Source organism: Nelumbo nucifera, chromosome 7 (genome assembly GCF_055504915.1).
Source record: "Nelumbo nucifera cultivar China Antique chromosome 7, China Antique-T2T, whole genome shotgun sequence".
Taxonomy (NCBI): Eukaryota; Viridiplantae; Streptophyta; class Magnoliopsida; order Proteales; family Nelumbonaceae; genus Nelumbo; species Nelumbo nucifera.
Genome location: NC_142655.1, coordinates 56,266,458 through 56,280,386, shown reverse-complemented (window position 1 = coordinate 56,280,386; position 13,929 = coordinate 56,266,458). Strand labels below are relative to the sequence as shown.

Here is a 13,929-nt window from a genome sequence, read left to right as displayed (position 1 = left end):
ACCCAGAAGTTCTTTCATACATGAGGCAGCATGGAACCCAACAACAAAGACATACTGTACTGTTTTCTTGGTTCCATTTTTCATGTTTTGTAGACCCAGATTTGGGCCCCTTGACTTTCCGTTGATGTAACCAGCTTTTCCCCAGCTGTGACATCCAATTTGATACCTTTGGAACACTCTAATTAGTTTAACCCATCTAAGGGAGTAATCACCATAGGAAAGTGCATGCTGTCCATCCCTACATTCAGGTTTCCTTGGGAAGAAGTAATACCAGAAGATGCTGAATCTCCAGTGGCCATTTTTAAAGGAACTACAACCACCACAAACACTAGACAAGCTGTAACAGAGGAAAAACCTCACCAGAAAACTGTAACAGTACACGAAGAAGGGAAGATAGCAGATTTCCAAGCAGAAAATCACCAAACTAATTCCATACAAATAGTCTTCAGAATATCTGTTAGTAACAGAGGTCCAAAAACCCTAGCCGAACTGAAATCTTCTTACTTCATAAAACAGACATACCGTCCAAGGTTCAAAGTATGGATGTTTATCTTTGTTTTCCCCTTTTCTTACCTCTAGGTAGAAACAGTGATATGTTCTTTTCTTCCTGATTTCTTATCCTATGAATCTGTGGCAGGAAACAGATGTTGAAAAGCTGCAACAAAGAGATTACTTAAATCTGAAGGTTAGTATTATTTTTCTTCCTGATTTCTTATCCTATGCTCTTTGTTCTTCTTTTTGACCTTATTTTTGGGTAGTGCAGGATGCAAGCCTTTTGCGTTTTCTAGTTGATATGCGGGGAGCTGATGTTGATGATCGTCAGGTAAACATATATTCTCCAATATTCCAAGATGGTAATATTTTAAGCATTGAGTACTTGTTTCAGGTTAGGGGCCTTGCTTGGTGCCATGGTAAAATCTCCTGCTGATAAGCATGGGAATATGGGTTAATGTCTGAGAGTGGCTACTTCATGCTAAAAGTGCTGAAGGTTTGGTCTGTATCCAGTCCAACCATCAAAGACCCCAGATATCTTTGATCAACCTTATCATTGGTACAGAGGGATCTGTGATCCACCGTATTCCATCCCATAAACTATAAAGGAATGATATTGGATTGATGAGTAGAATTTTTTTTTTCTATTTTTTTTCGATTTTAAAGTATCTTCTCTTGGAACTTGTCCAATGTTGTGTGGAGACTGCTTTCTATACATATGCAAGAAATGGCCTTGGAGGATCTGGTAGAGAATTGATTTCTACAGGTCCTGAATCAAGTGTCTTATAATAATTTCTGAATTATTCCAGAGTATAACTATAATTTCATTTATTGCATGCTTGTATTCTGTCATGATCTCTTAGGTTGACGTCTTTACAGCTCAGGGATGACCTGATGACTATGCTTATTGCTGGACATGAAACAACTGCTGCAGTTCTTACATGGGCTGTTTTTCTCCTCGCTCAAGTATGTTTCTATATGCCTTCTAATGACAAGCCTCCATCTCCAGAATGAGGTCCTACAAATTCATATTGCCTTTTGTTCATTCTAAATGTATACTGAATCACTTCAATGCAGAATCCATCCAAAATGAAGAAAGCTCAAGAGGAAATTGATTCTGTACTTGGTCAGAGGACAATAACTTTTGAATGTCTAAAGAAACTGGAGTAGGTCACTAAAACTTTAGTTTCTATGAAATTCTGTTGCAAACCAGTTGTGTTTCAAAATGGCTTGTCTGCACTACCTAACACACACACACACAAAAAGACTTCTTTTGTGAACGAGAGGATGGGAACCAAATATAGGAGTTAAAGTTCTGTTAAATATATGGTATGTTGTGAGACCTTATTTAGACATGTGCAAGCACCTGTGAATTTATAATTGTTCAAAATACTCATAGTTATTGATCAAAAATACCCTTTGATGTTAGATTGCAATCATTCTAATAACTAAAAATCATGGTTGAAAGAGATTTTATAAGTAATTGCCATTGATGAATTTTATTTATTTATTTATTTATTTACATGTAGATATCACATATTTCCCTTAAATCTTTCACTTGAATCAGTGGTAAGTTATGGTCTGTATTGGGTGCTACTAGGCATTGCATGATAGGCAATGTGTAGTGCTTTAAATCTGGATTGGGTGAGCCATTTTGTCTGTTCTGTATTATTTTTTTCTGCACTCTTGCTATATTTTTCTTGAAAATTTTAATAAAATATTTTCTGATCTGTTAACGATAAAAATGGTGTTTGGTGAGAACTTGATGATGCTATCCTCCTAAAGAGTATTGTGGGCAAAGAGAGTTATCATGACAACCAATCCAGGCTAGATCACGTTGCATTTATTTTATTTTTAATTATGTGATTCAAAAGTTTTATAAGGGTATTTTTGTTTTCTCACATGCTTGCAAATTCCAACAAATCTATAATTTACCCAAAATAATTTTAAATAGTTTATAATTTAAAATTAAATTTTAGTGACCTTTTATCAATAAGGTTTCTTTAAACATGTCTTTTGTTTTAAGCTAATGACTTTTCATTTCAAAATTGGCAACTATTCATTTGTAATTTCTTTCTTATAAAGTGTCTTTTGATTTTAAGTTTGGTAACCTTTCATAGGTGCCTTTTCTTTATTTGGTGTCTATTATCACAAGATGCCATTGGATCTATCTTTCTAAGTTCTAACACAGAGAAAAATTATTCTTCTCTCCTAATTCTTTCTCTACAATTGTCTTCGTTATCTTTCTTCATTCTCATGCATTACATCAATCAAGACGGAAGATTGTTGCGGTTTGTATGATCTAGTATTTCTGAGTGCACGATTACTAGGAGCCACCAGGGCTGTTGAATCCTGGAGCAAGATGCTTACAATACCTGTATGCACTGGACTTGATCCAGAGGAGGTGGAATTCTACCTAAGGACAATGTCCTAGGCATGCCTTAACTGATAAGTCCAATTTTCTCCTTCTTTCTTTTACTTCTCTAACCTTGCTGATTTTTATTGATCTTCTACTCTGTTTTGTACAATTAAGTTATTCTCTCAAATTTCACATTTTCACTTGATTTCTTATAACTAAATTATTCTTTCTTAAATTTTACATTTCTATCCTCACTTTGTTATTAGTAGTACCCATATACACTTTTTACAGATTAACCTCTACTAGGATTGGGAGATGTCAAGATCTGTTAATGAGAACACTATCACCAAATTTAATAAGCATAGGCTGATAGGCATATTATTCTCATCAGTAAACTCCAACATTCTTATATTTTTGACAAGATTAAAACACCATATTCTTCTGTGTTTGCTTTTCATAATTTTCATATTATTTTTCTTTGAGCTTCCATACTACCATTGGATTGCTCCTTGCCTTGGCCTTTTCTGTTTCTTTTCTTCTTTCTTTCTCCATGAATTAGATAGCTTTGTTCATAAACTAAGATGCATAATTTCTACACTTTGGGATGTTATATTTTTATTAAGAACTCCTTGCTCTAAATGTTGTAAATTCTGACTCTGCTTGCAGGTACATACGGCTTATTATTGTGGAGGCTCTTCGTCTATATCCTCAGCCTCCACTACTTATCAGACGTTCTCTTGTACCGGATGTACTTCCAGGTATTTCTTCTCACTGACATGAATATGGAGTATTTTGATTTATTTTGAAGGAAAGTTTTTAATTTAATAGCTAAGTAAAGATTTAGGTTGAAGTAAGTTGAAGAACTATTTATCAAAAAAATAAAAAGAAAAAGAAAAAGAAAAAGAAATAAGTTGAAGAACATTCTCCTATCTTGCTTTTCCTTTCTCATTGATAGTTTTTTTCTGGATGGTTATTTACTTTTCTTTCCATTAGGTGGCTTGGCCTGAAGTTTATTTGAACTTGTGAGGACTATCAGATTTATAATCTTATCCATCCTTATTCATGTTCATAAGAGTTTGGCATGAGTTTTAATGCCAGCTGCCAACCTGACACAACCCTCATCCTGTGTGGGGCTTGGCACTGTTAGTGCAAGACAAAACCACACTGGCAGAGTTCTACTCCATCCATATCCAAGTAAAACCATCAAAATAAGAATGACAACACTTCTAGTGGAGGAAGTCATGAAGGGAAAATTTTGATAGATCAAAAATGGGGAGAAAAGAGTGCATCAACATCATATTAGGTGTTGTAGGACTTAATAGTATGGGCTTGTGCCTATTATATTTATGTTATGTATTTGTTTTTTATTACTGGGTGTAATGGGGCTTGGGCTTATTATTTCTTGTGTTTTATGTCTGTATCTTGGTGTCACCTAAGCAGGGGCATGCTTGTCAATCCTTGTATTTATGCAGTGTTCTCATTTAAATAACAACAAGGGACCGGAGAGGAATAAGTTTCCGCCCCCTTTTCTCAAATTTCCTCTTATCTTCTCTTCTCCCTTCTTTTCTCTAATCTAGGGCTAAGAATCTTCATGGCATTGGAATAATAAATCCGCCCTAGATCCTGCTCAGTTTTTTCTCTTTTCTTCTATTTAGGTTGTTCCTTTCTTTTTTCCTCTTGAAGGCCCTAATTCTAGTCTCATCTTTTTAGGGTTTCAAGTATGACTACTAGAGAGACCTGGTGATGCAGGTATAGATGCTGGACTGTCAAACACAGCAGACCCAGAAGTTTTCTGGGTTATTGACAGTAGAATAGTATGGTTAAAGTAGGAGTTACAACTCTTAAGTGTTTGATCAGTGATGCAGCCCAAGCTCTTTTTTATTTACTCTTGTTGGTGTTTGGGTTGTGGTTTCCCAACATATAATCCAAAAGTCAAGTGAGGGTTTCTTCAACATGGAGAATCCTAATTAACCTAGTTTTCAAGTTACCGATGTGAAGTTGGATGAATACAATTTCGAGGAATTGTCTTTTTCTGCAAATCTTCATATCACAACTTCTGTATTGTTGGGGTATATCAATGATCAGATTAAGGAACCAAAGATGTAGGAAGACTCATATGGAAAGTGTAGGGAAAATGCTACTTTCATGTCTTGATTGTCCTCCATGACACCTAAGATTGCTAGGACAGTCCAATATTATCCAACTGCTCACAAGATATGGGAAAAATTGTCCAACACTTATGGACAGAGGAAAAACAATGCAAGGGTGTACAAGTTAACCCAAGACATTGCAGCAATGATTAGACAAAACACAAACCAGATCTGCACAAGGAGTTGTGCAGTGCCCAATCAAAAGTTGTGCATCTCCTAAATTGTATACCCTGTGTGCATAGATTCAAAAAGAGCTTGAGAATTACCAAAAGGGCTATATGGTCTATTCCTGAATTGTTTATGTGCATAGATACATTGCAGCATTGATTCAAGGGAATCTGTCTATTGTGACTTATTTTTCCACACTTGAGGGACCGTGGGAGGAGTTTGACCACCCTCTTATTGTTGATTGGAAAGATTCAGAGGATAAAGAGATGTATTTAAAACAAGTTGAAGAAGGAAGGGTGTTCAAGTTTCTTGCTAGACTTGATTCTTTGTATGAAAGCATTAGATCTTAGATTTTAGGGAGGGAGAAACTACTTAACCTGCAACATATTTTCTATTTGATTAGAAATGAAGAGATTAGGAGGAATGAAATGAAGATGGATGTTTCTACACAACAGGTGGAACATTCATCTCTTGCTTCGGCCACCCAAAAGGGGGGGTGATGTTGCCAAATTTGGAGCCGAGGGTAGCCAAGTAATTTCCGAGGTCCGAAGGCTGATGTCCCACCTATCAATAGTCAAAAGACGTCTGAGGCCCAGGAATGTTCCCAGGGGCGGGGACTCTGACAGTCAAGTTAGCCGAGGGCTCAAGGAGAATATTGATCACCACAAGGGTGCAAGTGATAGCTTCAGTAAGTGTGTGTACCTCTGGTTGCAGTGTCCCTTTTATAGTAGGAGTTGCCTGGTAGGCGAGTAATGCACAACATGTAACCGTTCTGTGTATCGTTGTCACGTAAGGGGATACGAAGGGGCATAGGCCGGTCACGATCCCATGCTACTGGCCCAGGAGTAAGTGCACCTAGGATGTGCACCCACATTAAGTGCTCGATGAACCATTAAGGGCGGAAATTACCTGAGTGCCCTTAATGAATAGTTGCTAGTTGGTAATACCCCTGTCCAATGCCATGTGTCAGGATCTGGCGAGCCGACCAAATATACCCATATCACTTGCCCCTCATTTTCGAGGCTGAGGCCGAGGGTACCAAGTGATTCATGCTGACTCGCGGGCTTTAATGTTTGTGAGTCTTGCAGAGCTTTAATGTTCACGAGTTGCGATCAGAACTGATGGTCGTGATTGTAGCTGAGTCACCGTGTCTCGTACGAGTGTTCTTTCTTTGACTTTGACAACCGTGTCTGGGACGAACATCGGATTGAGTGATTGAAAATCATATTCGAGATGAGCCTGGCTTCTATTGCTTAGAGACAGTGTACGGGGCAGGTGTTCGAATTGTCGCGCCGGTTTGGCGTATGCTGAGCTGGGGAGTTGATGGACGAATCGGCTTCGGGCCTCAACGCCGTTTCATCTTTTGAGGTCGAGCCATGTGGAGGTTGTTGGCGTTGGCTGGCGAGGCGATTCACTTGTGGCTATCGGATGGAGTGAATCTCTACGGTTCATTTTCCTTTAAAAGGAGGGGGAAGATGGGGAAGGTTCTCTTATATTCCACAATGCGCTCGCTTGAAGTCTCCCTAGACCACCTCGGCTCCCATTAGGCTATTTTCTAGTCCTTTATCCAACCAGTTGTCACTTCGTTATGGCCCCATCTTCCACAATGTCGACTTCTGATTCTGGCCGTGAGGCCTATTCTCTTCCCGATTGGAGTGATCCGAGTAGGTCCTCTACTTCAAGTAGTAGTGGGAGTGATAGTAGCAGCTCCGAGGGCACCACTCGAGCATCTAGTGTGGAGGTCCTCCAGGAGAGGGTCATGTCTCATAGGGCTGAGTGCGACCAACAATGCTTTGGCTCCAATGATGAGAGAACTGGGTCAATGAGGCTGAGGGGCTGTGTCCTTCAGCATTGCTTTGTGGTTTCTCATAGAGAAGATGCCCCAAGGAACGTGGTGGCACTTTCAGAGATCGTGGAGGCCAAAGAGATGGGAGGGCTAATGGTAGAGGGGGAGGCCGAGGCCGACGTCCGAGGTGTTAGGTTGGAGCATTAACCTTGCTCTAACTTAGACAATATTCTCGGTAGGGAACAGATTAGGGCTCTTTCCGAGAAGTATTTCATTTCGGGGGACTATAGGATTAGAGTCCCCTGTGTTGGTGATTGGCCGTGGTGCTGCCCTGAGGGTGAGGTGTGTGTCCATGAGCATTACCATCACTTTGGGCTGCGTTTTCCCTTGCATCCTTTGATCTTTGAGTTATTGAACCACTACAAGCTGACCCTTAGCCAACTTGCTCCCAACGATGTTAGGACGATTGTGGCTGTCTTGGTGATGGCTCATCTCCGAGGGGTATCCATAATAGTGGACATATTTTGGGCCCTATTTGCTTTAAGGAAGCATCCCGATGGCTTAGGGCTATGGTATTTCCAAGGTTGATGGGGAAAAGTAGTGGACAACCCATCGACCATTCATAATTGGAAGAAGAAATTCTTTTTTACCAGTTGTCCTGAGGGTTGGTCCTTCCAAACCTCCTAGGGGCACCTAGATACGTTGGCCGAGAGGATCGCGCCACATAGCAGTGAGTTCAGCAAGCGTTCAAGGGAGTGTAATTGTCGAAGGATGGGGTCGACGACCTTCTCCTTATTCTTATTGCTTGGGCCATCGGCCGGCCTGTCTCTATCCTTCCTCTTCTTTTCATTGGGATCCGTTTCTGAGTTCTCGAGGTGTTTATTGGCCTCGGCCTCGTTAGCTACTCTTGTACTTTTGTACCTTTTTCAGGAACACCTTGTTTTTGGGCGGGGTTTTGGAGATGGACCAGCTGAGGGGTCCTAGACGAAGGCCATTGATGGCGGCAGTCATAGATACCGAGGGGTCCAGGTCCTTAACTTCGAGTTCTTCCTGATTGAATCTTCTCATATAATCTCGAAGGCTTTCCCCGTGTTTCTGCTTAATGGACATCATGGAAATGACAGTCTTCTGGCATTGTTGGCTGCTCATGAAGTGCCCCAGAAAGAGATCTGCAAACTAATCCTAGGAGCTGATGGACAAAGGTGGAAGTGTTGAGAACGATCTGCCAGCTGCTCCCTTGAAAGTGGTCCGGAAGGCCCTGCACATCAGCACGTTGGAGTAGCCGTTGAGGAGCATTAGGGCACGGAAACTCTCCAAATAGTCCTCTGGGTCTGTGCTCCCGTCATAAGTTTTGAGAGTAGGTGCTTTGAAGTTTGGTGGGAGGGGCTCCAAGGTGGAGTTGACAAAGGCCTCCGCCCGAGTCGACGAGGCTGGTTGAATGGTGGACGCATCACCTCGGCCTTCTTTGACCTGCCTAAGCTCATCTTGCATGGCGCCTATCTGCGCCTACAAGTCCCCGCAACGTTGGTCAATCTAAGGGAGGGGGACTTTTGCTGGGTCCTGGGGCTCTCTTACTCGGGACCCTTGTAACCTACTTAATAACATTTACTAAAAGACAGAGTTACAAGTCATTTAGTTCACTCATTTCAGCCTATCAAATGGTTTGAAAATGTCCATAGAAGACCACCTAGTGAACAAGTTATCTTGTTGGGGTTTAGTAGTGTTGAGACACCTTTTCAGATCTGATTTATGGTCAGTCATGGCTATTATTGCTTTTTACTATTGCTGTTTTTGTTCTTTTTCTGTTAGAGGGGTGCATGTCCAATTTTTGCTTCCCTTCCAAAAGTTTCTCTTCTTTCTATAGTTTTATTCCTCTTCTTCTTTTCTTTCTGTGTTCTCTTATTTTTGAATTAAGCTAACAAAATATTGGTTTTGTTGGTTCTAGAAAACAAGCTGGTATCAATGCAATTCAATAAAGTTTCTGAGTGAAGCCCATGCAGTTGTTGGACTAGTCAGAACAGTTTGAATCATCTGTGTTAGAGTAGGTCAAATAAGGGTAGATTAGTCTTTTCTTCATGTTTAAGTTATATGCTGATGTGGCAGTCCTGATATTACTTATGTAGTCATCTTGTCCCACGCTTAAGTGGGGGCAGTTTAGTCTTTGTACACTAATTAGAACATAATTCATACTTATGGTCGACTAGTAGGGTTTAGCCTACTAAGTTCGACTCTTCTTCTTCTTTCTCTACTGGTTCGAACTGCTGAAACACAACTGTGAAAACATGGTATCAGAACCATAAACGAAGGAGAAGAAGGCTGTGGCTTCAAGTTTTCCATCCTGTGAACTCTCCCTCTTCTCTGGGCTGCAAAATCTGAGGTACACAATCTGATAACTGCGGCACCTGTTTATTTTTTTTAGGACTGCCACAATCCCTATTACAAGTGTTAGGAAGGTGCAGCAGCCCTAGGATATCAGTCTAATACTGCTGTCACCATGAGTGACAGCCCTAGTCGTGTAGTGGAGTTTGTGGTGTTTACCCTCTACTGAGCAGTTTCAAGAAGGTTTGTGTGTGGTTGTTTGAGTTGTTGGGTTGCTGTCATGGTGACTAATATTTCTGGGTTGTCAGTAGTGGTGTGAAAAGAAAAAAAAATTCCTAAAAGGAGTGGCCGAATATCTCTGCATAGTAGTTTACATCAATGTTTTAATCTGGATGGTAGCCGAGACTGCCTGAATGGTAGTTTACATCGATTTTTTTTTTTTTTATCTGAATGGTAGCCGAATCTGTCTGAAACATCAAGTTCTTGACCTGAATGTTAGTTTACATCAAGTTTGTTGATTGTGAATAGTTGTGAGATTGTTATCAATGTTTTGGAGAGTGCTGTAGTGTTGTCTTGACAGCAGTATTTGTTTGGTAATTGAGAATTCAGCATTAGAAATAGCATTGGGGGACATAATGGCAGCGACTAGAGATGGTGGTAGTGATCAGAAATCTGGTGTGATGATTCCCTCAGACTATCTAGGTGTGTAGGTGACTTCAATTAAACTTAATGGTGAGAACTATGTGCCATGGGCCAAGTCAGTGGAAAATTTTCTCAAGGCAAAGAGGAAAGTGAAACATGTGAAGGAAGATGACCATCACCTGAATCTCTAGGGTTTGATGACTGGGAATAAGAAGATGCCCCAATTATGACATTGGTTGTGGAACTGTATGGAACCCAAAATAAGTGTCAACTTTATGTTCTTAGATACAACTAAGGACATATGGGAACATGCCAAGAAGCTTTATTCTGGACAAGATAATACTACGAGGGTGTATCAGCTCTATCAGGAGTATTTCAATCTGCAGCAAGGGAATCAAACCCTAGAAGAGTACTGTCAGTATGAGAAACCTTAGAAATGAACTCAATGTCTATCATCCTCTAACTCTAGATGTTAAGGTTCAGCAACAACAGAGGGAGAAACTGGATGTCACTAGGTTCTTAGTGGGGCTGAAATCAGAATATGAACCAGTTAGAGCACAATAATTGGGAGGTTCTGCTCTTCCTACACTTGAGGAAGTATTTGCATGGCTTCGTAGGATTTCTTTGGGATCCACAGAGAGTACCACACCGTCTGACAAATTAGTATTTATTGTAACTAGAGGAGGTGGACGTAGTAATAGAGGAGGAGGACATGCAACTCGAGGTGGTCGTGGTGGTTTCATGTTTGGCCGTGGTGGTGGTCGTGACTCGGGGGGAGGTCGTGATAAAGGAAGAGGCAACTTTACTAGAAGTGTACACACTGTGGCAAGGAAGGACATTCCATGAATTTCTGTTATGATCTACATGGCCCACCTTCTACATGTGCTAATCATGCAGTTGCTAGTAGGATTGATGCGAGTGATAACCAACAGACGGATCTAACTCCTTCCACATCTACATCTGCTTCCGGGAAGGAGATGATGAATGTATCGCGAGATGAGTATGAGTGGTTTCTTTAGGCTACTCCACAACATACAGCCACCCTTATACACTCAGGTATAGCTTTTTTGGCATCCAAACCCTCTCCCTGGATTATTGACTCTAGAGCCTCTGATCACATGACTAGGACTCCAGATGTGTTTTCTTCTCTCTCTGAAATTTTCACCTCTCAAACTGTTACCTTGGCCAATGGTACCTCTTCTCCCATCTGTGGTGTTGGTAATGTTGACATGTCATCTCTGTCTTTATCATTTGTTCTATATGTTCCTAAATTTCCATTCAATCTTATGTTAGTAAATTAACTAAGACCCTTAATTGCTCTGTTGCATTTTTCCCTTCATTTTGTGTTTTTTAGGATCTCAAGATGGGGAAGAAGATTGGAGGGCATGAAACCGGTGGATTGTATTATCTTGACGGTGGTGGATCATCTAGAGGTGTAAATTGGGTCGTGCCACTCTCGGCCCGGCATGAACTTGGACTGGCCCGGTATGGCTCGGCATGACACTCTGCGGGTCGTGCTTGGCCTGGCACAATCATGCGGGCTGTATTGGGCCTAGGGTTTTAGGTCCACGGGCCGGCATGGCCCAACACGTCCCGCGGCATGGCCCGCCACGACCCATTGTATATTTTATATATATTTATATAATATTATATAAATTATAATTATATAATAATATAGTGTATAATATATTAATAAAATAAATAATTTTTTAATTTTATTATACTAATTTATTTAATTATTGTATATATAAGCAATTTTATACACAATTCATATAAAATTAAAATTTTAAGTTTTTTGTCAATTTTTTTTAAATAAATAGCTTTGGCCCAAGGCTTGGCCCACAGGTGTGGGCCCGTGCCATGCCGGGCCGACCCCCTAATTTTTCGCCGGGGAGGGTGGCTCGGCCCGTGATGGCCCGCGCAAAGTGTGAGCCATCCACAGGCCGTGCCGTGCCGTTCTGGCATGGCCCACTTTACACCTCTAGGATTGTTAGTTGCACGTCCAACTTCGTTAACTCCTCTACAATGGCATTGTTGGTTGGGACATCCATCTCTCAAGGCACTCAAGCTATTAGTTCCGTCTTTGAGTCATTTGTCTTCTTTACAGTGTGAGTCATGTTAGTATGGGAAACACCATCGTGTTTCCTTTAGTCCTAGAGTTGATAGTCGTATGTTGTGTGCTTTTGCTTTAGTCCATTCAGATGTTTGGGGTCCAATCAAAATAGAATCTTATAATGGTTACAAGTATTTTGTCATTTTTATTGATGATTGTTTAAGGATGACATGGATTTATTTAATGAAAGAAATGAGTGAATTACTTTCCATTTTTTCAAAAATTCCATGCTGAAATACATATGCAATTTGGTGTCTAATAAAAGTTCTTCGTTCAGATAATGGTCGTGAATACTTCCTTCCTTTCAACAGTATTTGGAACAAAATGGGGTGTCTAAATGAATGAACCGTCATCTCCTTGAAATTGGTAGGTCTATTCTTCATCATATGAATGTTCCTAAACGATTTTGGAGTGACGCTGTGTTTATTGCTTGTTTCCTTATTAATCGGATGCCTTCCTTCGTCCTTCATGGTTAGTCTCCCTTTTCTATTTTGTTTCCCACCTTGTCTCCCTTTCCATTAGCACCTCGGGTCTTTGGCTGTGTGTGTTTTGTTCACAATCTGAGACCTAGTTTAGACAAGCTGGATGCACACTCTATTAAGTGTATCTTTCTTGGCTACTCTTGGACCTAGAAAAGGTATGTGTTACAATCCCATCACTCGGAAGTCCTATATCTGTCCTGATGTTACCTTCTTTGACTCCGTACCATTCTTCTCGGGACCTGAAGTACTGTCATCTCCACCATTGCATCTTCTTCCTCTTCTAGTTAGTGATCCCATTCCAGTTGTTTCCGTTGGGACTGAACCTTCACCTCCTCCGGCTTCTACCTCATCTACAGATCCTGTTGTTGCTCTTGTCCTAGAACCTTCAGAACTTGATCTTTCCATTACTTTATGGAAAGGTAAACGTAGTTGTACCCTACATCCCATTTCCAATTTTGTTTTTGTCTCTCATCTTTCCGTTTCCCATCGCTAGTTTGTTTCTTTGTTGCCCTCTATATCTATACCCAAGGATGTTTAGGAGGCCCTTACTTCACCCGGGTGGCATCAAGCAATGGAGGAGGAACTCTCTACTCTTCAACATACTCACACGTGGGAGCTCACTACCCTTCTCTCCTGTGGCAAAGATTGGTTCCTTCCGTGTCTTAATTTCCTTGGCATTGGCCCCTGTTCCAACTTGACATTAAAAATGCCTTCCTCCATGGTGACCTTATGGAGGAGGGGTATATATGGAGCAACCACCTGGGTTTGTTGCTCAGGGGGAGGATGGTAAGGTGTGTAGACTGAAAAAGGCAACTTATGGGTTGAAACAATCTCCTCGTGCTTGGTTTGGGAAGTTTAGTGAAGTGGTGAAAAATTTTGGAATGAAACAATGTCATGTTGACCACTCAGTGTTCAACCATGATTCTGAAGCCAAAAAGATTTTATTAGTAGTCTATGTGGATGATATTGTCATAACAGGCAATGACCATGGTTTAAAATGTCACGAAATGTCGAAAATGCCGTCCGACATATGTCGGTGTCGAGACCCAGTGACATAAACTATACATGAATTAAAGAAATACAATATATCAGTCGACGTTTCAACCATTTCAGTAAATATCGACCATATCGTTCCAAAAGACAAAGAAGTATATAATACTTCAGAATATTTCCAAGTATATGTCGACAACTTAGCATATATTTGAACCAAGGTTCAAAGTATCAACACGTATCGGCTCGTATTGGCCGATATATATCGTTCCGGCACCCCACCAATATGCCCCTACAGTGGGGTATTGATTCGCCCGATATGCCCATACTGGCGCATCGGGCATATCGATATTTTGAACCTTGATTTGAACTACAAACATCTCATGTCAAACAAAAAGAGACATTAAAGTGGGAAAAAGAAGAGGGTT

General features: G+C 40.7%; 1 protein-coding gene across 1 annotated transcript in view; it reads left to right on the top strand.

Annotated features, from left to right (window-relative positions):
- Nucleotides 1-13,929, top strand: part of CYP97B3 (cytochrome P450, family 97, subfamily B, polypeptide 3) — a 107,674-nt gene that overhangs the window by 71,730 nt on the left and 22,015 nt on the right. Inside the window, exons 7-11 of the mRNA XM_010262321.3 lie at nt 638-685; nt 764-823; nt 1,372-1,458; nt 1,570-1,658; nt 3,518-3,609. Of these exons, the coding sequence (XP_010260623.1) occupies nt 638-685; nt 764-823; nt 1,372-1,458; nt 1,570-1,658; nt 3,518-3,609 (376 nt within the window). The remainder of the gene's footprint in view (nt 1-637; nt 686-763; nt 824-1,371; nt 1,459-1,569; nt 1,659-3,517; nt 3,610-13,929) is intronic.